Source organism: Bradysia coprophila, chromosome X (assembly GCF_014529535.1).
Source record: "Bradysia coprophila strain Holo2 chromosome X, BU_Bcop_v1, whole genome shotgun sequence".
In the NCBI taxonomy this organism is placed as follows: domain Eukaryota; kingdom Metazoa; phylum Arthropoda; class Insecta; order Diptera; family Sciaridae; genus Bradysia; species Bradysia coprophila.
In genome coordinates, this window is record NC_050737.1 from 7,318,944 (window position 1) to 7,343,093 (window position 24,150).

Sequence of the window (24,150 nt, forward strand, 5' to 3'; positions counted from 1 at the left end):
TTAGTTTGTTAATAAATTGTCTGACTTGGTTCTATGTTCTCTTGATTCTGACACAATGACCTTATAGAGCCTTTATTAACAAAAATAGATTATGGAATTTGTTCATGTACTGTCCGTTGACAAGGGGATCGCCACTAGTTTCGAGTGGGTTTTGATTTTTTTAAACGTTGTCACAAATTGTTGACAAATGTAATTTTTTAATTTGGAAAATTACGCAGATTGCTTGGTGAAAAAGGACTTCACCTAGCACAAATTAAAGAACTTGGACATATATTTGACAATGAGATATGTTATAACAAAGCACCTAGCAGGGTAATAGAGATTTTTACACGTCAAATAGAGTAGTTTTTTGATACCAATAATACCATTAGCAGCCTTAATGGTAATTTTGCAATGACATTATGAAAAAAAAGGTATGGAAATATTCGCATACTTCGATTAAAGTACTACTTTATTTTTTTCTATTACCCTGCTAGGTGCTTTGGTTATAACATACAAAAAATTAATTTCGAAACCCACCGAAACACTGTGCTTCGACTATAGGTGTGAATTCAACAGATATTAGCAAATTCAAATTTTTTAGTTGAATTCTGAGTCTTTGGATAGTTTTTCTAAAAAAAAATTGCCTGTGGCGCTTCTTTAACCGTTCTTTCTGTTTTCTTTGAAAACGTGGCACTGAAACCCCCACACGACCAAACTGAAAGTCGGCGCGTCTGCTTCCACCGACATAAAGATCACGAAGTATAAAACAGAGACGGATAATTATCTGTTTTCGAAGCAACGACGAAAATAAGCGAGAGTCTCCTAAAATGGTTTTAAATAGTGAGATGCATGTTAAAACGAATGAAGTAAAAGATTTTTTCATGAAACACTAGGCGATATTTTGATCAATAGACGTAACAGATTGTATGATCGTAGTAAAACGCTTTCTGTATCTTAAATCAAAAAGGTTAACGATCAACTTCATAGAGGAAATTCATTGAATTTTATCTTGAATTTGTAACGTTGAATCTAAGCTAGCACAATGGGCCCAATGGAGGCCCCCGTATGTGTTTTCTACCTCGGTAGAAACAGCTAAACAAGAAAAAAACGTTGAATCTTCTTCTGAAAGTCAACCATCAGTTTACTAACCAACTCAGTGCGACCTCAATACTATTTATATATAATGAGCTACTGTTACCTGTTTTATGCATCATCGTTTGACATTAATCGCATTTTCTTTAAATTTTATTGGTGGATAAATCTTAGATCCCCAAATTCGACTCTGTTATTTATAAAACTGATGATAACCTTTTGCGCCCTCTTCGTCTCACAATATATGTTAGCATACACACACACTGACGTCATGCAGCGATTAACACCGACCGAAATACACTTCTTTACCTGAAGCCAAATGGCTCTTCAGTGATGATGAACTTTGTTAAAAAATGTTTCTTTATTGTAACTAACACCATCTATGCATAAAACGACGAACTCTAGTACCGAAGTCAAAGGTGTGTCTTATCAAATAAAAAAAAAAAATAAACTTACAAGCAATCAAAGGTGTATATTTTGAAAGCTTATATTATTTATTGATGTTATATTCGCCTATATGATTCTTGTAAGATTCACAGCTGGAGGTAGAACTGGCAAATAAGAATTATGCATTAAAGAGTGTCAAGATTTGAGTTCGTATAAAATCTTATTAGTTAATTCTTCTTTTTTTTTCTCCTCTCATTTCAATTTGTTTCTTTTTTAGTGTTAAATAAACTTATGCATCATGCATGGATAAAGTACAAAATACAAACGAGAGACAACAAAAAAATGTATATATTGAAATTTTCTATATATCGATATTATCGTTTTCTCATTGTATGTCCGAATGTCCCCCCATGTAACGTGGTCGTCTCGTATATGTAATTTTGTTCGTATTTTTCATTTTCTCTGTGGTCATTTTTCGATGTCAAAATGTCCAACAAAGATGTTCTCTTATTTTGTGATTGTTGTAAGAGATTTTGACTACCTACTAACATTTCATATAAGCTACATGTATATATATAAAAGCACGTTGGAGTGCGCGGTACACAAGAACTTAAAAAAAAATACATGAAAAATATTTAAATTTCAAATTTAATATTTAATTAAATTGTTGCGCATATTTAGTGAGATAATAAATTCAATCTGAGACTGGTGTACGGTGGCTAATGGTTCTGCAGAAGTTGTTTATTCCAATGTACTAGCGATATTGAACAAGATTTGTTTATTCGATATTTTTGTATATAAAAAGAAATATCTAAAGAGAAAAGTATTGTCCAAAAGCAATGCCTACTACATCGTGTTAGGTTAAGAGAAAGTTGCATAAATGACCCACCGTATTTGAGCTTGAAAACTTAAAAAAGATTCGAAGTTCTGTTGCGAGAATTGTTTCATAGCTAGTTAGTTATGTTGATCCACGTTGTGGCTTGCATGTTTTTTTTTCATTATTTTCGTGTTTTTATCATTTTGTCGTTGCCAGAAGTAGGCTCGCCGTCTTTTGCCTTTTTTTAAATTAAAACTTGCATGAAAAACAACTTGACAAAACCAAACTCGCATGAATTCGCCTAAGTCTTCCAACTTTTGACTTTGCCATAAGTGCTAGTCTACAGACCGTTTAAGTTGGCAGAAACGACTAGATTGTATACAAAGTGAACCCATTTCACCTTTTTATTTAGTTGTCTCCTAGGCATCTGGTTTTTTATCGCAAACAGTCTGTGCATACTTTTCGCTGTCTTAAACGTTCATGAACAAGGGATACTTTTCTCGCTCTGCCACTGCCACCGACAACAAATCATAAAAACACTTCGGTTTGATTTTATATCAAACTAGAAGACTGAATGACGACGTCAATAGCTATTTTCATAAAATGTTGTTTAATGGAAATTTTGCGTAATAGATGTGAAAATTGTCAGCCCGAGACGAAGGCGAGGTTAACACCATATCGTATGCTCAAAATTCCAGTTTAAGCACAAGTTGGGAACAACATTATATGTACTATTTCAATAGCACTACTGTACTTAAATAAATTTTTAAATGTCACAGAACAGTGACAGTTAAAAATATCGATGATTTCATTTGAACTTTGGATAAGCTGGGCAGATGAGATGTATTATTTCATATTAAATTGGCTCTTATTCACAAACATGGTATAATTAATTATGCGAATGTTGATCTCGAATTAATAGAACGGTTCTAGTGAATGCCAAATCTAGTCCTTCAGTCTTAAGAAACGTATGTGAGTGAAAAAGTGTGCATTTCTTTAAAATAAGTTTCATACAGAAATAAAAGATTTTGCATCAAACGCAAAGCGTTACTGAACAAAAAGAAGTAACAGATTTAATCATTTTATTGATACACTTTCCGTTCCTGAAAGGTCAGTCACTTAAAAATATTGTTAGTCACCCTGCAAAGATTTATTTTTACAAAATAAGATCCAAGTCTTTCGGCGCTCTTTGTTCATTTTATTTTGTGTAATTAATTTTGTTGCACCCAATCATTTCAAAGCGGAAGGGGTTCTCAACCAAACAAAAAAAAAATTGAAAGATTTTAAACAAGTGGATAATGCTCTCTGACGCATTGTACTAACAAAAAACGCATTTTTCTTCTTAGGCTCAATTATTCAAAATTTAAAACCATTTTCCAAGCTCGGCTGTAACGGCATCCATTAAACTGAAAGTACGTGCCAAACTATTATTGATAAAATATAAACAAAACAAAAAAAATCTATTTTCGGTTAACAACACGACTAGAATATCATTTTATATACTGAAGGAAGTGTCTTTAACATAAAAAAATTTCTTATTTGGTAAATCTTTTAGGATTTATTTTGTCGAAAATAGACAGCCATATATTTTATTTTGTGTTGAGTCCGTACAGTGAAGTGTCATGTTTTGGTGATTTATTATTATTTTTTATTTGTTGATCACGCCCAAAAATCTTGCATTCCATTTATGTATAAATATATATACAATATTATATGCTATTGAAGTACAAAAATTAACGAAGGTTTTTTTTTCTTGAATTTTTTTTTCTCTCTCTGTTTGTTGTTATTCGAAATATACAAGAAAAACGAACATTCAAAACTTTTATTTAAATTCTTATGTGTGATAAGAATAAATTTTTGATTATGAAGTGATTATTTATTCGTTTTACCTGTTTGTAATTTAAAATATATTTATTGTTATTGTGAAAAGGATTTCTGGAGACAGTTTATTATCTTCATAATTTATCATTTAAATCTAGGTCGATGATGATGAGCCAGACGTAATACCATTTTTTCTGTTTATATGTGTTAAAGAACGCTTCTTACCTATAGTAAATAAAATTGTATCTCTGCTCGATAGAATTTTCCAATTGAATTAAATTATTCGCCGTTTACGTTATAATGGAATGCTAAAATAATGGTTATTATACGCAATTTTCTCGTCTACCTTTTCCATTAATCACCAATTAATTTCAAATTACTTATTCAAAATGGGAAAAAATAGAACCGCAGGGCACAAGATTTTTTACATATACAGTTCATAGCCAAACAATTATCAAAGCTAAGACGCGTGAAATACGAGCACGAAAATTCTAACCTGCTCAACTTTCAATAAACATTTGAATTTGCGGAATTAAACGCTTTTACTCGATATATGCTGAAAACAAACCATTATTAAACGATTGAAAGCAAAGAAATGATGACCGGCATCGTTTTTCATTTCCCTGAATAAAAGTGATGAAACAGAGATATGACAAAGTAAGCCGTTTCTTTGTGAATGTGCTCAACTGCGAAGTACTCTATCAGAATTCTTAAGCAACTAGTACATATATATTGAATTCTCGAGTGCACGAGGAATATAAAGTTCCACTGGGACAATTCTAGATTAAAAAATTAGGTCACCAAATGCTACTGTCGTTCATTCAGATTATATTTGATTTTCGACATCAAACAATCATGCTTTCAAGTTTCTTGTTCTCTCTATTGGGTGGCCCTTACCCATAAATTAGAGTTGGTCTAGCTGTTCCATAAATAATCTACGTTTTATGAATTGCGGACAATGCAAACGTCACTACAGCACGAACCTGATCATTGTGAACCGGCATCAGATCAATGAAAACGTGACAAAAGTTTCGGAGATCTTAACTTAAGTGTAAAATTTCAACATTTTTGATTTAAACACCCACATTTGGGCGAACTTTTAATTCATTATTATCCGCCAATATTGTTGAGTAGCGATGGCGTCGTTGTGTGGAAATAAGAACAATTATAGACATCCTTTAGATTTTATCAGGGAGGACTGATCATTTCTGATCAATGCACACAGATCATACTTTGTGCTACCCTGTCATAGACAGCCTTGATCATAACGGTCTATGGGCAGCATCTGGTACCTATGTCTGTTACTACAAAAACAATAAATAAGTTCAGCTTGGTTTGATCTTATATAGTGAAGTATATTGAACTACTGAAGTAAGATTTTGTATCAATCTACTGAAAATATGTAGTTGAAACGAAGTGACAGATTCGGTAGAAATGAAAGTAATCTGATATGTGCAGCTCCTTATCCCAACTATTTCACCAGAAACACACCACTATTACAATAAACAATCTAAAGTCAAGGAACTCACAATGTCTATGATACATTCACACTCATGGCTATGTAGACAGTGCTAAGGTTTTTTGATTGTTAATTACACGCTGAATGTGAAGGTGTGTTTCTGGACCAATTGGTCCAGTTTATTTTGTAAAGTAAAGGTCACAAAAAGTGTACCAAACCGATTAAAATGTTTCTAAGGACGTCACAATATCGACCAATATGACAACGAAATGAACATAAACTTTTAATGAACCACCCTATAAAACCATCTGAAATGTGATATTAAACTCCGAACAAAACTGGTGCAGACCATGATACTTAACAAAACATATAAAAATAAAATATTTTGTGTCAAAAATTTCTATCTGATTCTTATCTTAGGTGATATATTCTTCTAGAGACAAATGGCATGGAAGATCCACATTATGTATTTTGCTGATATAAATGACTATGGAATATCTATGTATATACATACCCAATCCAAGATGTTTTTACCGTCGTTGTTGTTGTATAAAATTTTTATTCTGTTTTGAATACTCGTAGTTTGTGAAACATTTATTTAAATGTTGAATTTAGTGTTGCTTTCTTGTCGTTGGAAACATATTCACTACTGTAGGGGGGCATCCAGTGCCCTAATATCACAGCAATCAAAACTGTTTCGATTATGATCTGTGAAAGGGAAAATGTATTGTTCTTATGCGATACGAATGTACTTGTAGGACGAAATGCCGGAGGGACATAGATCGGTTATTATGTATTGATTTAAGATTGGGCACTTGAATTAAATAACAATAATCGTAATTAAAATCAGATGACGTACAACACTTGCGGAAACATATAAATTTTGTGTAGTAAGAATGCTAATGGTATACGCATATATGGAGAGGTGGAGTCAATGAGTAATATTTCCTTTTAAATATAGCAAATGTTTTTGCTACGATTCCTTGATAGCAATCACTGCAGTCGATGCAGAATGTTTTAAGCAGAAATAATCAGTGCGAAACATGTCAAATGACCTCCCACCTAACAACCTAAACAATGTTTTACTCATCACTCACTCCCTATCATTATCTTCCGTTATTCTCAATAAAAATACAAATGTGCCACCATTTTCGGTTGTTGTTTGCCCCTCGCTTTTCAATTCAATAATAAATTGACTGTTCGCAATTTTGATTAATTTGATTCATTAATTGGTTCTTTCTATCCTTGAATGATTGATTAATTCATCCATTCACTCGTTCATCGGTCAATTGATTTATTACATACGTCTGTATCCATTCGAACTTTCAACAAACTATATTTACACAAACTCATATTATACAGCATCGACTGATTGATGTGAGATTTGTCTATTTAAACAAGTTTTGCGAAAAATGTGATTGATTTGAAATGCGCAAAAATTGTATTACGCACCAACCAATTACATGGTTCATGTTTACTTTCAAATCTACGATAATCTAACCTCGAAGCAAATAAAAAAGCCGCTGAAATGTTACAGCATACACAAACGTATTATGTACGTATTGGCCGTAGAATGAGGATTATATTAACATTTATATATGGTAAACCGAAGCAAATATTAGCAAGTTTTATTGAAATTAGTAAGCAAATAATACACGAATATCATTTGTAATGCTACGACGACGGAAGTCGTCAGCTGAGCGAAATGAACGTGTTTATTTCGAAAATGTTCAATATGTCGCTGCATATGTAGTATTATATAGACATATTTACATAAATTTGTGGTGCCATGGAGCCGAGTCCAACGGTTGGATTTCTTCATTTTGGTTAGACGTGAAACAGAGTGTGAAACGCTATTCCAGGAAAAATAGCTAGAACCGTATTATCGCGAGAAAAAAAAAAGAATTTACTTCTTTTGTACCATTTTTTTTATCGTTCAGTTCTATCAACCCCTCCCGTACAATTGTAGCGAAATGGATGGACCCGAAACAAGACAATACTTCCATGCACTCTTTTCGTTGTAATATATTACCATATGAATCGGTATACAATGTACGCATAGCTGCATCGTAAATTAATTTGTCAATACAAATTATATGCACAATATATATTGTAAAACGCACGTGTTAATCATGTTCCTATATAATTCCTTCCTTCCAACCATGCCCATGTAGATATACGCAACATGCACAAAACTTTACACACAGAACGTATAGGAACAGCCGAACGATATGGGTACGAAGTATATTTATTGTTGATCTCCTAAATTGGTCCCCAAATAAGATTATGTGTATCAAATAAACAGATATTCGGCACCATTATATTGGAGCTACTTTATGCAGTAGAGGAGAATTCGATTAGTCCTGTATATGCGCTATAGGTTACACAATTTCATATGCCGTGTGACCACTGACCGTTGTTCACTTTATAATGCAATATAAATACAAGTGCATAGCTTATAATGTATGTATGTATATAGATTTACTTTACAGCATGTGTAAGTGGAATGTGAAAGTAATGAATTAGGGGATGTAACTAATAAAGTAGCCTCGTTTCGTTTGTATTTGGTTGTTTTATAGATACAATATAGAGACACACTTGTGCACATACATATATGTATAATACACAGTGTTATTGGCAATGGCCACCCTTACTCCATGAAACAACACAATGCAACATTCTGCAAAGGGTGGTGTAAATATACTCTACTCCACTTTGTACAAACATTAATTTATTTGTTTTGTTCTTAGATCTATGGAACAACACAACTAAAATGTATAATATATTTTAACTATGTTTTTCATTCCTTTGTCTGGAGCGGTGAAGTATTTAAATCGGTTCGGTATTTGTATGCCACTTTATAGATTGAGCTAAATGAAAATCGAAAGTAAAAGTTAACATGCGATCGTGCAATAATAATATCAGGATATGTAATTTAAAAATTGCTGAACATTTATTGTTCAAAATATTTTAATTGGGTCAAACGACGACATTTTCACATAGGTGTACAACTAACTGGGGACATTCAGCGCAGCTATACCATGTAGATATTTCTTTTATAGACAGTCAGCACAACTACTCTTAGGACTCTTGCTCGCTTGTGGTGGGCATACTCTTAAGTAAAGCCTATAGTTTGAAGTAATGTTCAAGAAATCTGCATACATCGCTTTAATACTTTAGTCGTTCAGCTTTAGTTATCTGCACCGATGATAGAAAATTAATTTCTCGTATAGTAATCATAGCTTCAAGTACTACAAGTTTTTCTGGAATTAAGAGAGGAAAAAATGATCATTTAGTTGTACAAACAATCGTTAATGACTTTGCCTCTTAATGTTATAGCACACACATCCAATTAATAAAAATTAATTGAGATGACTTTTAACAAAAAAATATTAAATTAATTGATCTGGCAAACAAGTATTCATTAATGGTCAATTACATTTGCAAACATTTTTTTTTTTAATGAAACGGAGATAATTCTGCGACTAGAGTCAAATTAGTGTAATTAATATCAAACATGTAAAATTACCACTTAATAAAAGAAACAAACAAAAACATAATTCTCTTATACTTCTGTCCAACTACTTTGTTGGTCAATCAGATCAGTACATTTGCGGGACTCAGATAAGAAAATAACTATTTCACAACTCATCATCATAATGTGCGAAAACTGCAAACTTTAGATGTTTTTGTCGTGAAAAAAGTTGTATGCAACTCGGTGCGATATGCTGTATTAGGTACACAATGTTTAATTGTCCCACGAGGCCTAACAAACTCGGACATAATTTCTTTATTTGTCCACGGGTGACTAAGGAACTATCATGATTCCGAACCATGCTAGTGTTCTGTTATTATAATAAATTCTATGCTAAAGTAATGAAGTAAAAGATTTTTGCAACAAACTCAAAGATCTGAAGAAGTAAAAGATTGAATGATTTCAACGCAATACTCTTGCCAATTATTAACATGATTGGGTTCACTGTTTACATTTGGTGTTAGAATTAAGAATGGGACGACCCACTTCTACCCTGGTTCATTGAGACGTGCAGGACACTGAGGGATCTATGTTTTTATAAAGTCAATAAAATTCTTATGGACCCCTTCCTTACAACAACACGAGTGTATCAGCGTTGTATTCGGTGCTATAATGAACCTGGTCTGACCTATTCCGACCCTAAATGAAACCAATAGTCCCATTCCTATCCCTAATGAAAACCATCTTTCGTTCTACGGTGCATTGTTCCATTACCGTCAATGCGATATTGAGAGACCGCACAGACAGAAATTAAGGAAGTTTGTGCCGAATTATTTTAGTCGTCGGACTGTGTGTGTATTTCATTTGAAAGTTCTTTGGAGCATCTAACCGTCCAGCTGTTTTTGTATGTTTTTAAACTAAATGTTCAAAATTTAAAATACAAATTCAATCGATGGATTTCATTCAAAAATTGTTTTTTATTTGCATATCACCTAGCCTAGTATTACATAATTCTTTAGAAGTTTTGTCGAATTTCACGGTCGAACAAATGTTACATTTTTCAAGCTCATCATATTATAAATGTGTATTATATGCGTTTATATAGCATCTATTTTGATGCATTATATATAAATTTAACGTGTAGTTTATGCGCAAAATATATTTCAACAAGGGATGTTGCCTTTTAATTTATAGCCATACAATATGTGTAATTCACCATCTATAAATTTGCTATATAAGCTAGCATAATCTACGTCTGTAATATACTATACATCATATGCGAAAAACAATGGTTTTGTTACTGTGTTATCTGTGGAACCGTATTAATTTGATTCTACTCTCCCTCTCATTTTTTTATGCATATAAATTGCATGGAACTGAAAACGATGGAATTAATCAAATTGCTTTTCTTTACTTTCGTTACAGGTAAGAGATATTCTGAATCTCTTGCGAGCTCTCTACTTCCAGATTGGATAGGTAAGCGAACAGCCTTCATTATTTTATTATTTTCTATTTCTTTTTTAAGTTTATTTTGATATTTTTTTTTTTAAATTTATAATTTCTATTTTTACGATATTCTTCTTACCAAAAAAAAACAGGCGACAAAAATTTTTCTCTTGTATATATTTTTGGGTATTTTTATTAGATTTTTTGAATAGTTTTTTTTATTCTTTCGATCAATTCTCTATGATTTTATTTATTTTCTTGTAATGTATAGTTTTTAATTGTTTGTATAATTCAATAATTTTATGTTGAAAACTGAGACGATGAACTGATTACATGTATACGATGTTGTTTGACTTGAGTTGATCGTGGTTTTACGTTTAATTTATGGAGTTTTGTTTCATTCTAAACTCTCGGTAAAATAATGTTCTATTTCCTGGATTAGACACCGACAATTCTCTCTTGTGTCTCTTCGTGGCGGAAAAGTGAATGAACTAACGGTTTGAGTTTCTTTTTCGAAATGAGTAGAATGAATATTCAACTGATTTATTTAAAAAAAATGGTAGACGATGCATTATAGAATTAAGAGGTGAGAACTGCCGACGAACAAACTTCGTGTGTTCCAACATTCAGTTCACGACACTGGTTTATATAAATTTTGAATATTTTTCCATACTTGTTTACTTAGTTTACGCCAAAAAAGAGACTGAAAAAGAGGTCGAAACACCTAATTAAATATTAAACTTGCATACAATTATGAAATTTATGTTTGAACATATCTTGAAAATGAGTTTCAATACAAAAATACGCCCATCACTTTAACTAAAATTTTAGATTGTAGCCAGTAAAGAACCTTTTAGAAACTATTAATCATTATGGTGTCGACAGCGATGACTAAAATGAGCATTGAACTTCGGTTACAGATATCTTATATTACAAAATGTATGTCCGAACAAATGAAGTAGAAGATTTTCTTGTCGTACGCTCTACCCTGCAACGCATAAAAAAGACTTACAAACCTGAATTCTTCTGCTATAGGCGGTTTGTAAGTTTTTATGCGATGTAGGGTAAAGGTAGACTACATTTTAAACAAAAGAAGTTCCAGATTGAATAATTATGACGTCATTCGATTGTCGTTTATAAAAGGTTCAAAGTTTCGTAGCTAGAAACGTAGCGGTGAAAATTGAAAATGTCTACCAAAAGTCAATAAAGGAGAATCTTCCCAATTAACCAAGTAACTATTGCTTCGTTTGAGTCACTCATCTCTCAAAGGATTTCACGGAATATCAAACTGTAAATTGTGGTAACTTGATAACACTACCTTTACTGTCAAAAATACTGCTATTCTGCCTTTTTAACTCTCAAAAAAAGAAAATCTTTTGTCTCGATTCCAGAGCAAACTAAATTTAAATTATAAAAGCCAATTTCTCGGATTAATTTTGCTGATCTCATGGAGAATTTTCTACAACATTGGTATAACCCTTCGTGACTGGTTAATGAATCATGCAGAGTGTCACGAACCAAATTTTTCTTTCGTTATCAGTTTCAGGGCAACTTTGAAGTTAATTTAAATAGCAAAACTTTTCTATGAAATCAGAAAATCGATTCTTTTTTCAAAACTTTGTGTAAATGTGGTAGACCTAGATCGGCTGGTGTTGAACTCATACATACTCTATTCTTAATGTCATCGTCCATAATTACGAACTATGCGTGGTCATGATTTTCCATAAAAAGCACTTTCATTCATTCGATATATTTGTAACATTTTCTCGTCTTATTTTGTTTTTGTTTGTTTTGATCACTTCTATCATAATAGGGATATGGGTTGGGCTATGACTTATAGCATTTAATTTAAACAAATGACCAAGAATATAAAATGTGCTAAAGGTGGTGATAATAAAGAATGTGGCGGTAACGAATATATCACTGATTAGGTAGATTGTGATTGTACTCTCGCAGTTCGCAGTTCTATACAACGGAATTTATTGTTGTCGGAAAAATTACAATACACAGAGTGTTTCTCCCATTGGGAGTCTATTTAAGTTTTATTTTAGGCATACGACTGGTTATACGTTTGAATGACTTGTCAACGCTCGTGTATGTTTCCATTTAATTAAATTTATTTTTAGTTTCTGACGAGATTATATCCTCATGTCGATTTTGTTTATTATATTCATATATCATCGGAGTCGCAGTTAATGTCGTCGTCTCAGTTCAAACGTTTAAAATTATTGTCAGCATAATATTATACATACAAAGTACTTTTATTTATATTTTTAATTAATTCTCAACAAGTCGATAGTGCACGAGGAAGGGTAAAAAAAATCTGGAAAAGGTAATTGTTAAGATATTTTTGTTGTAAAAATAGTAGTTTAGAATTCCCAAGTGTAAATTGCATTAAAATTGTACATAAATTTGAAAAGAAAATTCGTTTAATAATTTATACGGTCTAATCTTGTAGTTGATGCTTATTATTAGTCTGCTATTTATGCTGTATACCAAACGTTGATTTCACTATTATTTTTGGTTCGTCAATGTAACTTGTCTATAGACCCGAAATACCAAACGTAACCAAACATATTTTCTAGTGATTTGAGATTGCATAAACTTAACGTGAAAATTAGGTCTTAATTTACATAAAAGCAAAAAAAAAATTGTTTGTGTACCATGTACTCTCTAAACTCAAAACAATTTTCACTTCATAGAATCTCGATATAATTAATCTGTACAACGGGTGAATTCTTTTATGAAAAAGCTATATCCTGCTGATTTTATTACCGAAATTTAATTCACTTCCTATTCTCATACTGTTGAGTTGATGTTCACTGGTTTTTTGACTAACAGAGTGTCTTAATGTATTTATCACAAACAAAAAAATGTTTATGATTTTTCGGCTTGTGGGACATAGGGTAGGCGCACCAGAGTCCCGATATGCTAGTAGTTGGACGTCTACTGTTCTTTCATTGATAAACGTTTTATAAATGAAAGAACAAATGCTTTCGACTTCTAGTACATGTTCGGACACTGATCCCGCTACCGTACAATAACTTTAACTCGATGTGATGAATGTTGAAAATGCATCAGCACTATTATACGCTATGATATATCCCACAATATACAGTGGACCGGCTCGAAATTCAACATTAAAATATTCAATTCATTAGACTCGGTTGGAGTGAAAGTGAAGCAAGGGCATCATTATGACAAATTTTCAATATATAACCAGCAAAAGTTTATTAAAGTTTTCGATGTAAAATCTCAATATCTCCTCATTTATAGAGATTTTCGCTCTCGTCTTAGGATTTTACAAAAAGAGGTTTTGTTTTGGAATTTTTGGGAATGTAGTTGGGTTGTGAAGTCAAAGTTAAACCTGATTCGTGATACGAACGAAATCAAACGAAATTCTATTAAAAAATGTTTTTTTTAAAAAAACGGAAGGGGACTGAGGTCTTTAAAGTCTTGGAAATGGAGATTTTAGCGTTACGGAATTTATGAATGGCCCCAAATTGTATATCCTCGCTAAAACTCCATTTCTAAACAAAGTCCTATCTAGACGGATAGTTTAAAACAAAATTAAAAAATTTATGAAGCTACTACTTCTAATCCAATTCCATATCCAATTAAAGAAAAATTAATCTCCTGACAATAAAAAAATTAAATTAAACAAATCGGCAAAATACCTAGATGCGAACAGTTTGATAGCAACATTCTGCCAAACGTTCCTAACAATTTTGCACATTAAAAACACAGTCCCCTCATTCTTCAAAACATTCTCAAAATGTTGTTCCTACCATCGATGTCACATCTTTATAAACATACATGCACAGAATATGTCTATTCTGATGTTGGTAGAAATCTAACAATATATTGATTCTTATCGATGAGCATTTTTTTTTTGTTCCCCAGCTTCGTTTATATAATCAAAACCAACATTCGAAAGGTATATTTTCATAAAATGTTACAAGCTATTTTGGAAAAGAAACAGTTTATCGTGTATTTATACACCTATATTACAATGATCTCATAAAACATACGTCTTTATAAATACAATCGCTTTTTCATTCCCAAACCATCAACAGAAATATTTTGTCTACGAAAATGACGTAAAATTTGGTTGTGTATACACAAAAGATCCAAGGAAAAATGAAACATATGTATAATACACATATACACTCAGTATACAAAATTAATTAAAATTCAAATTCAAAATAAAAAAAAATTGTGACATTCCATTTAACAAAAAAATATTGCTCATAAATGGTACGAGTTAAGTGTGAAAGTGTAAACATATGAGCGTAATGATTTGTACGAAAATAAACGAACATGCAAGAGATACTTTAAGTTAACCTTTCTATTGCTTTTGCTTGTACTGTTTGACTATTCGTAAATAATATTCTGTATTTGTGTTGTGCGGACGATGTTTATTTTTATAATCGGCGGGCGCCACTTATTTGTTTAATTGTTTTAATTTTGTCTAACAAACAGTATATTTCTACATTAAAAAGCATTTTTTTTTCAATTGAGTTTTTTTTTGGTAAAGACATGCAAATTGTTTGTTTCGTTACACGATTTTTCTAGGGACTTTGGTTTACGAATTGACCAACTATGATGGTACCCTATCTATTGTTGGTATGCAAAATTTAATTTTCCCTTCACATTATTGGTCTACTTATGCATGCGAAAAAGTTGCTCCAACTAATTTTTGTCTAATCATACGTAAGATCATTCGTACACATGATGTAATCAGAGAGTTATAAGTTACTTTATGTCTCTTTATGTGATATATTTTTTGTTGTCTTGCGACCAGAATACGGCTCATTACCGTGAACAACAAAAACCAGTATTTCGCTTTTTCTGGCCGCAAGACAACCAAATACCGTACTCCCTAGCTGGGAAATGTTTTGTTTCGACGTGTGAGACGCATTCCTCAACAAAAAATGTCCCAGCGAGACAGTAATGTACTATTTTCTGTCAGCGTGAGGTAAAGTGCTCTTTAACTACTACATTATATAAGTTACGTGAGTTAAAGTAAACTTTACTTCACAGCGCCAAAACTTTACCTCAAGTTTTTGTGTAAAATTTCTTACTTTGCAATGAGGCAAATGAAATGGTTCTTCTTGTGTGTTTATCGACCTCACCCCCCTAGGGTAAGTAATATACATGCTTCGGTTGCAAAAGTGGGTTTATTTTAAAAATTTTCTCTTGATTTCTTCCCTTTAAATGGTAATGTTTTGGTTTATCTTATTCACGTAGCCTTAACTGAGCTCAGGCTACAACAAGTGAAATTACATAAAATCAATCATCCAAAACAGATACACAAATAACTATTTTCAGAACAAAAACTTAGTTTCAATTTAGCTCCTCTTACAAACTCTTACGAACAAAGGGCTTTCACTGAATCATACAATCTGCTACTGCATGTCTTTTACTTCATTAGTTTTAACATTTGCTTCGTCTTATAAGAAAACATACCATGCAGAGCCGACCGCGTTGTCGATAATAAATGAATATAAGTTGATAAATCAATATCACTCTAATTAAAACAAAATTTCAGTTTTGCGATGCATTAGTAGAACAGAATTGTCATAATGTTGTCTTTTTAGATGGCAAGCGCATCGCAAAATAAATCATTAAATCTACTACTTTTTCTCTTTAAAGTACCGCAATGGGTTTGACATTAAATCTTTTACTCCATTAGTTTTCGCAAACATGTTTCTATATAAGACCATTATATAAGTCCATCTCACACTTTTGATGTAGGTGTCAATAACAGATGACTAGCTAAAACCTTAAAGGTCTTTCTTCAGAGAACCAGATTTACTAATTAACTTGTTTCATATGATACTCGATACGATCATTCTAACTCGCCAGAGGATATTTGTGTGGATATTTGTCAAACAGCTGTGGTTCATTTGATTGTCCACTTGTTACGGCAACTACATTGCATATAGATTGATAAGCTAAATTTGTAGACTGATTTCTTATTGTTCATCTACGTATTTGGCATCATTAGGCTTTGTGCTGCAATTTTAACATAAATTGATTTACGGATTTGATAAATAAAATCGGTCTTAGGTTTTTTTGCGTAATTTTAATACATTTTTTTCGTTCGTCTATAATTTTTATTTCTGTCTATTCTATTTATAGAAAATATACATTCCATCCTACAACGAAAAAGCGATTTCAACCCTAATCTCACGAAAATTTACAATCGTTATATATTGTTAATATATGGAAAAGAAAAACCCAAGATTTCCATAATAAATACAAAACAAATAAATCTTTGAATAAAGCCTACATTACCACACTAATTTCTTAATGGATTTAACTTGCGTTTTCGGTTTTTCTATGCATCGATTTGTATTTTACTTACGTTATATTAAATTGAACGGAAGAAAAAAAAGTTGAATAAATAAGTTCCCAGTATTTTGCTTTATTTTTTTTTCCTTTGTACTGATTGGCAATACTTTAATGGAATTTGCAGCATCGCATCGATGAATAAAATCAATGTTAACAATTTCATTCCTTCATCCGCTAAACAAATTCATTTTAATAGTATAACTGCTTCTTCTTTTTGCATACGATCTCTGATTGATTAATTTCTAACGAACCAGCCAATTGAGATTTAATTGAGGATGTGTCAAAATTACACTCCACGAAACAATAACAAATGTTAACGGGGAATTGAAAAGAAATAATCAGAATTTTATTTTAGAATCAAATGAGATAGAATCTCACTACTTGACCTTGAGATAAACATTGAACTAAATGCGTCAGAGCGTCCTGCAACGTTCGTTAGCTATCAACTAATTTGAAGATATTTATACCAACTCATCATTTTTGATGACCGTTCAATTCTCAAGATAATCTATCGTCTCTGTAAACTATAAACGTTAAAACCAATGAAGGTGTGAAGCCTTGATGCATTTATCTCCTTTCGTTGTTGTTGAAGAATTTATATAAGAATGTCTTTAAGTGACTTATGTAACTAAAAAAAACTTCTTAGAAGCACAAATCAATTCTGAGAAGAAAAAAGATATAATAGCGACCACCATGTTAATCTTTCATTAACATTATTCGAAATACATCTGTGGTTTTCTAAACGGAAAACACCTTCAATTTAAGAGATTTGATCAAGAAAAATTACATACCGAGTCAAGCATAGACACATAGACAAGCATAGCAACATTTCATGCATGGAATTAACAATTATGGGTGACTAGTGCAGAAATTACATGAACAGACGAATAGGATTACTTGTAGTGTAGGTTGTGGGGTAAGATTACCGCTTAAAAGTCCTGGTCTAATTTCTACGGATTACACCACACCACCGGCCAACGATCCAACAATGTTAGAGTTACGTGACCCTAAGGAAAATAATTCATGTAGCTCGTATCAAAATAAGCAATGTAGACAATCAAATCCTATTAATTTTTGCAGTTTTATTTTCTTTCGTTTTGGTATCGGAACAGCCATACCCATTCTGATGTATTTATTTGCTCAAAATTATTACGTCGCCACCACCACCATATTTACGAGCATTTTTATTAATTAAAGGGAACCCGGTTCTCAATTAAATGCCTAATTCTTCGATCTCATTTCCACTGTTATATTTCATAACCATTTGACTGCTTATCGAATTCCATTCAGCCAAACAAATGCGGCTTGAAAATTACAGAACCATAATTAAACGGATTGCTTTTATACCGATTTTTCAAATATTATTATTTTCTTAAGACTTTCTTTTTAACCATGACTAAAATTTATGTCTAAACAGAATACACACACAAAAAAAACCTCAAAGATATAACGAAGCCGAATTTGTAGAACGTACGTTTTGGAAAACAATTTTTTTTGGTTGAAAAATTTATCTAAATGCTAGCAAATACAGCGTTTATTGAACAAAAAAAGAGAAGAATGAAAAAAAATACTAAACGGTGTATTCGTTTGGTGAAAATATTCGTATTTATTTATGTGAGAGAAAAACATAAGTCTAACGTGGTATACGACATATTAACACGAATTACGAATTTTTATTTAAAAAAAAAAGAATCAGAAGAAGAAAGAGTATAGTGTGGTAATGTATAAATGTGTTATATAGATAAATAAGCATAAAATATATTATATTTAGACATACAATTTGAATTTTAATTTATGTAAATTGTATATTAAAAATTACCTCTACACACACTTAATAAGACTTATGTTTCGAGAACTTAAATGTGTTATGGATGGTAAATTATATAATATAAGATATTTTGTGCGTGCGGTCACAGAATTATTAAAGTAGAAGATGAATAATAAATGGCCGACGGTTTATATTTTGAAAGCAAAACGTTCACAATTCGTATGACCTGAATGATCCTTTTGAGATATTTTATTTCGGGAAAATTAACTAGTAAACCGAGAGTGAGAATAGAGTTTCGGTATTATTATTATTAATTTAACACTGAGAGGGTATTATTTAGGTGAAATGCTCACAACTATGGATTTAATTAATGCCAACCGAACAGGTGATTTTATTTACGGCCCGACATTAGGAACGATTTGGACACACCTACAAAATAAACAAAACAGAAATATATGAGAAAATTGATATTTCAGTTCAGGTGGGCCAAATTTCAGGTGTTGTTCTTTGAAAAAGAAATGATTTACCCTCAGCCCGGCCAAACGAATGATGAAATTATGTTGAACGTTTTATAGTTGTTTGGTTTCCGCCAATCTAACCGCATAGCGATGAATTTTAGTGAATTATTCGAATTTTTCGAATTTTTCGAACATCGACACATAACCGGCTGGTGTAAAAAATTTTATTACCGCAATTTTATTTTGTCGCAAAACGATGAAAACATAAATGAATCATCAACCTTGAAAAGTGGCATATCATAATTATGTGATTAGCGATTCAGTACCGTAACGTAAACGTCACAAAATCAATTCACATTCCATTTGGCTAATCAATTGACGGAAATTATTGTTACAAAATTTGTTTAAATGGCTAGAAAGCTACAAATGAGTTTTAAATCGTCAAGATACACCAAGCCATCAACAACCACATTATTGATAGAGGCAGGGCCTAATTTTGAGAAATATTTCACTAAATTTCACTAGACTTAGGATTAGGATAACTGGGTGGGACACAGGGTCTCAGCACCTTGGCCTCTAATGTGTCCTGTTGTGCAACTACTTGTGTGAAATTTTGTGAGATTTAGCGAAATATTTCTCAATATTAGACCCTGGGTGAAGGTAAGACTACAACCTAGGACTGGCTATTCAGAGGGAAAACGAATGTTCTACTAGATAGATAAAACGTATATTTTAGTTGAAAGAGGCGACAACATAGAAATATTTAGTAAAAACGCGTAGGGTGCAAGGGGATTGGCCCGATAAGCCCATTGTACCACTTCAGGTCTGAAAACACTAAACTAACCCAGAATTACTATGTCTTTTTTCTGTTTATTTTACTTTCGCATTTCTTGAAAAAATTCCTAGAAAATGAAATATTTACAAAATTGATTCCGATGTCTCTATCTCCGAAACGAAATGCGAATTCGACTTTTTTATTTGAAAACTTTTGAATGAGAAAGTTATTTTTTTAAGTTGAGCCTCACTTTTTTACGAAAACACCACACAACAACAAATTAGTTATTTAGTCACATGCTACTCAGAATGCATACGAACTGTGGTCACTTTCTTTTTTTTATTTGACTTTTTTACGCGATTCTAAAAGTTTTATTGCTTGTACAAAAAAAGAGAAAATCTGTCTTTTGTTGTTTTGCTTGTTGACTGGCATGGTGTTGCATACACCGTCACCTATACTAAAAAAAATATTTTGTCGTTATCTTTTGTTAAAATTCTGATTCTAAATAAACAATAAACATACAACATTCATTGCGTCATGTCAGTCGGTCGTTGGACTTCATTTAATTGAACGAAAATTGTGATAACAGTTCATTGAAATTGCTTAATGATGTGTTGCTTTTGTCAAATTAATATTGATAAAGTGCTAGCATAATTATACCGACGGTTTTGCTTTTTGATTTATTTTTTTAATATCGAAATTTGTTTCGTGTTCTGAGTGGTTCCTTCTGTTTTTTCGCTGTAGCGCAATGGTTTTAAAATTTAACTTCGCGACCGGCTCGGAACTAATGAGTGATCCGGATCCCGCAGGAAGGAGGATTCACAGAAAAAAAATTTATGGAAAACATTGCTACCGTGAATGTAGTGAAAAGTAAACTTTGTGGCATGTACTTTCTTGGTCAGTATTTTTAATGCATTTAGTAGACAATTTTCATTGATTTTCTGTAAAAAAAATTATTTGAAGAAACTCGATGTGTCAGCATGATTTCAAATAAAATGCTCAATTGGACAATTTTATGAAAGTGCTTAAAAATTATGAAGTAATAGATTATGTGGGCGATGCTTTTAACATAAGAAGTAAACGATTTATTGATCTGTGTGAAAATGTTAATAACATTCAGAGACAATACTCAAAAACTTAATTTTATCTCGTCTAAACGTACTTTATACCTCGCTTTATACAGAAAAAAATTTGATCGAATACCGGTAACATTGTGGCATGTATTTTCTTGGGCAGTATTTTCAACGCTTTTGGTAGCCAATTTTAATTGATTTACAATTTGAACAATTTGATCTGTTGGGAGATCTACCACGCGAGGTTTTTATTCGCCCTGTACGTTCATGAGAGGTTTGAGTTGAATACGCGCCCAAAGTTTTAAGTCTGTCTTACAAACTTATTGGAAAAGAAAGAGACAGTGCTCTAGAATTGAAATTAAGCGTCCCAAGTAGATCTGTTTTTTTTCTCTTGATTTTCATATCTTTCGGCATATAAATTTCTAAATACACATATGTGGCTCTTTAATCGTTTATAAATGACAAGCGTATCATATAATCATTAAATCTGTTACTTCAATTGTTTAGTACATTAAGTACATTTAGTAAACCCCTTTCTTCATTGGTTTTAACATAGATTTCAATATATAAGACGACAGTACATCATCGCTTATTTCTGCCATTACTGCCGCTAACAGATGATTAACACCTTATGAAAAGGTTTAATGTTCTACTTCTTCCCTAGACATGACATAATAAACATTTTTGCACAATATTCAAAACAAAACTTTCTTTTGAATCCACTGCATTATTTTTCTCTCAGATTTGTAATGAGGCTTATTTGTAATGAGGCTTATCTGTCATGATAATCTACATCAGAAAAATCATTGTATCAAAGATATCAATACGGTCTATGCATACCACAGTTCTCCTGAAACACAGATTACGCAATGTAATCAAAATATTGTGGTAATCGTCAGCAATTTCGGGTGTTCACTTGAAGAACATCAGAACCGATAAGGTTCGTGGCTTACTGAAATAAGCACGTATGCTAACATTTACATTTTCAAAATAAGATCCACAAAATATACCACAAGAACATAATCGGCACCGGAAAAAGCTCTTCCCGCCAAATATTATTATTCAAAGCCACACGAGAGAACATCAGCTATTATTTAGTAACTGTTTCTAAGATCTTAATCACACAAACGTACCATATACCATACAGTCTAATAAAATCACATTTTTCACCCACTTCAAAATTTTAATTAAGACTCGTATACCAGCGCTCACGTGTATCTTCTTCTTCTTCTCAATTACTGAAAAATCTTCGACATACACTTCTGTATCTGTATAAATCCACTGCAAAAATATTTTACACGCTATTGATTTTTTTATATGTGTGCTCAAATTTCTCCATATGTCAGCAATAATTCACATTGACTGTTTTAGGGCGTGGTTAAACGTGGTGCATTATTCCACATATATATCTATATCTATATACATTCACACATTGTAATATACGAGATCATATTTGCCATAGCCCATAAATCATTTATGAAAATCGTCTTATTTTTCTCTAAGATTTCCATAGATTTTTATGACATAATCAGTAGCTGAACGAATGAATAACCAAAACTGGTGCGCGAACGATCTCTAGCTGTGTGTATGGTACAAAAATAATATAGGTGGTTTTTAGCGTTATAATGCAAACGATAACAGAAAAGGGAGACATGGAAAAATGGATCATTGAATTAATTTAATAATATGGTAAGATGAGCATAATTACATTAATTAATGAATGAATGAATGAAGTAGATCATGTGCATAGTTTTATTGTTTTATATTATAGACAATATGGTATATGGATTAAGAATAGTTATACCAAACAATAAAATTATATTGGGCGTATTTACAAGAAGAGGAAGCTATTATGAGTGAGTATAATAATAACCGGTTTTGTTTTTCGTCGTACAAAATTATGGATTGTCACAATACCGAATTGCTTCGCATCTAAGAACAATTGTTGGCGATTTTCATGTCATGAACTTTTCACGTGTGACAATTAGCTTTTCGTAGATAACACATTCTCAAAAAGCCAAAACAAAATCAATTTTTAACACCATTTTTCATACACTTACACCATTCAGAAACTACCATTTCTATACACGATTTCTGTAGTTGTATGCATCATCAACCTCTTTTGTTCCATATACCTACAATATTACCAAAAACTTTTTTTTTTCGTTAAGAAACTCGCTCATAATAAATCTTAAGAATGAGAAAGAAAAACAACAATCAGTTAATCATTTTACGACATTTTATTGTATATATGTGTCCGTCGGTGGGGCATATACCTGTAAAACGTAGCCTGATGCTAAGGTGTTCCATCTATTGCAGACTGGACTAAGTTTATAAATTTTATTTATTTCGTTTCGTTTATTTTGACACGATTACACTGTTAAAAAAATTTGATTGCTCACCTGTGAGGATCAAATGGTTCGAGTTCCGACTTATAGGAAAAAAATCGATCAACAGATGAAAAATAATTTCGATAATTTAATGATCTCACCATTCTACAGTTCGATATTAGTTCGAAAGTAGTAGATTTCGGATCCATTTATCAGCGCTATATGAATTCGTTCTTTCTTTGTCGACAAAAAGTCGATTGTTAATCATTTTGCATCTAGGAGTTTTAATTTCCAAACCAAAATGTCTTGAAAGAGTGAAAAATGACTCAAATCCCAACTTAAAACCAACTAAAACTAAAATCAAACACATACAACAGGATTCGAACCAGTTATAAAAATTACGATACTAAAACTTCTAAGCGATAATTTCGAGTTTTTAAATGCATTTTAAAAGCATACTACTTCTTTAAGGCACATTCTACCACTAATGACGATGTATGTATCTATACAGATAGCCAAGCAGCCTTAAAGGCATTACTCTCGCCTGTTATAAAATTTGCTATCACTCTCGAATGCTGGAACTTAATATATAAGGTGGCTGAGAGAAACACAGCGTAATTAATATGGTTGGAATTAAAGGAAATGAGGAAGCGGACCCTTTAGCAAAAAATGGTGCACAAACAGATTTCATAGGTCCCGAACCTGTAATAGGTACTCCATACAATTGTATTAGAAAAAAAATTACATCACTCCGTAACATCAAATTTATTAAGTTCTGGGCAGTGGCGCCGAGTATAGGGGGGCGAGGGGGGGCGATTGCCCCCATGACAATGCAAAACTTCTTTAAATTCCTAGGGTTTTTCACAATTTTTTTATCATTTTGTGCTCTTTGCCCCCCATGAGCCCCCCA

The 24,150-nt window shown here is 32.1% G+C and overlaps 1 protein-coding gene across 2 annotated transcripts in view; it reads left to right on the plus strand.

Annotated features, from left to right (window-relative positions):
* Positions 1-24,150, plus strand: part of LOC119085747 (homeotic protein ultrabithorax) — a 112,313-nt gene that overhangs the window by 20,696 nt on the left and 67,467 nt on the right. The window contains exon 2 of one of the 2 annotated variants that reach the window (XM_037196227.1): positions 10,459-10,509. The exons of the other annotated variant lie outside the window; for it this stretch is intronic. Coding sequence (XP_037052122.1) covers positions 10,459-10,509 — 51 coding nt within the window. The remainder of the gene's footprint in view (positions 1-10,458; positions 10,510-24,150) is intronic. 2 annotated transcript variants of the gene reach the window in all.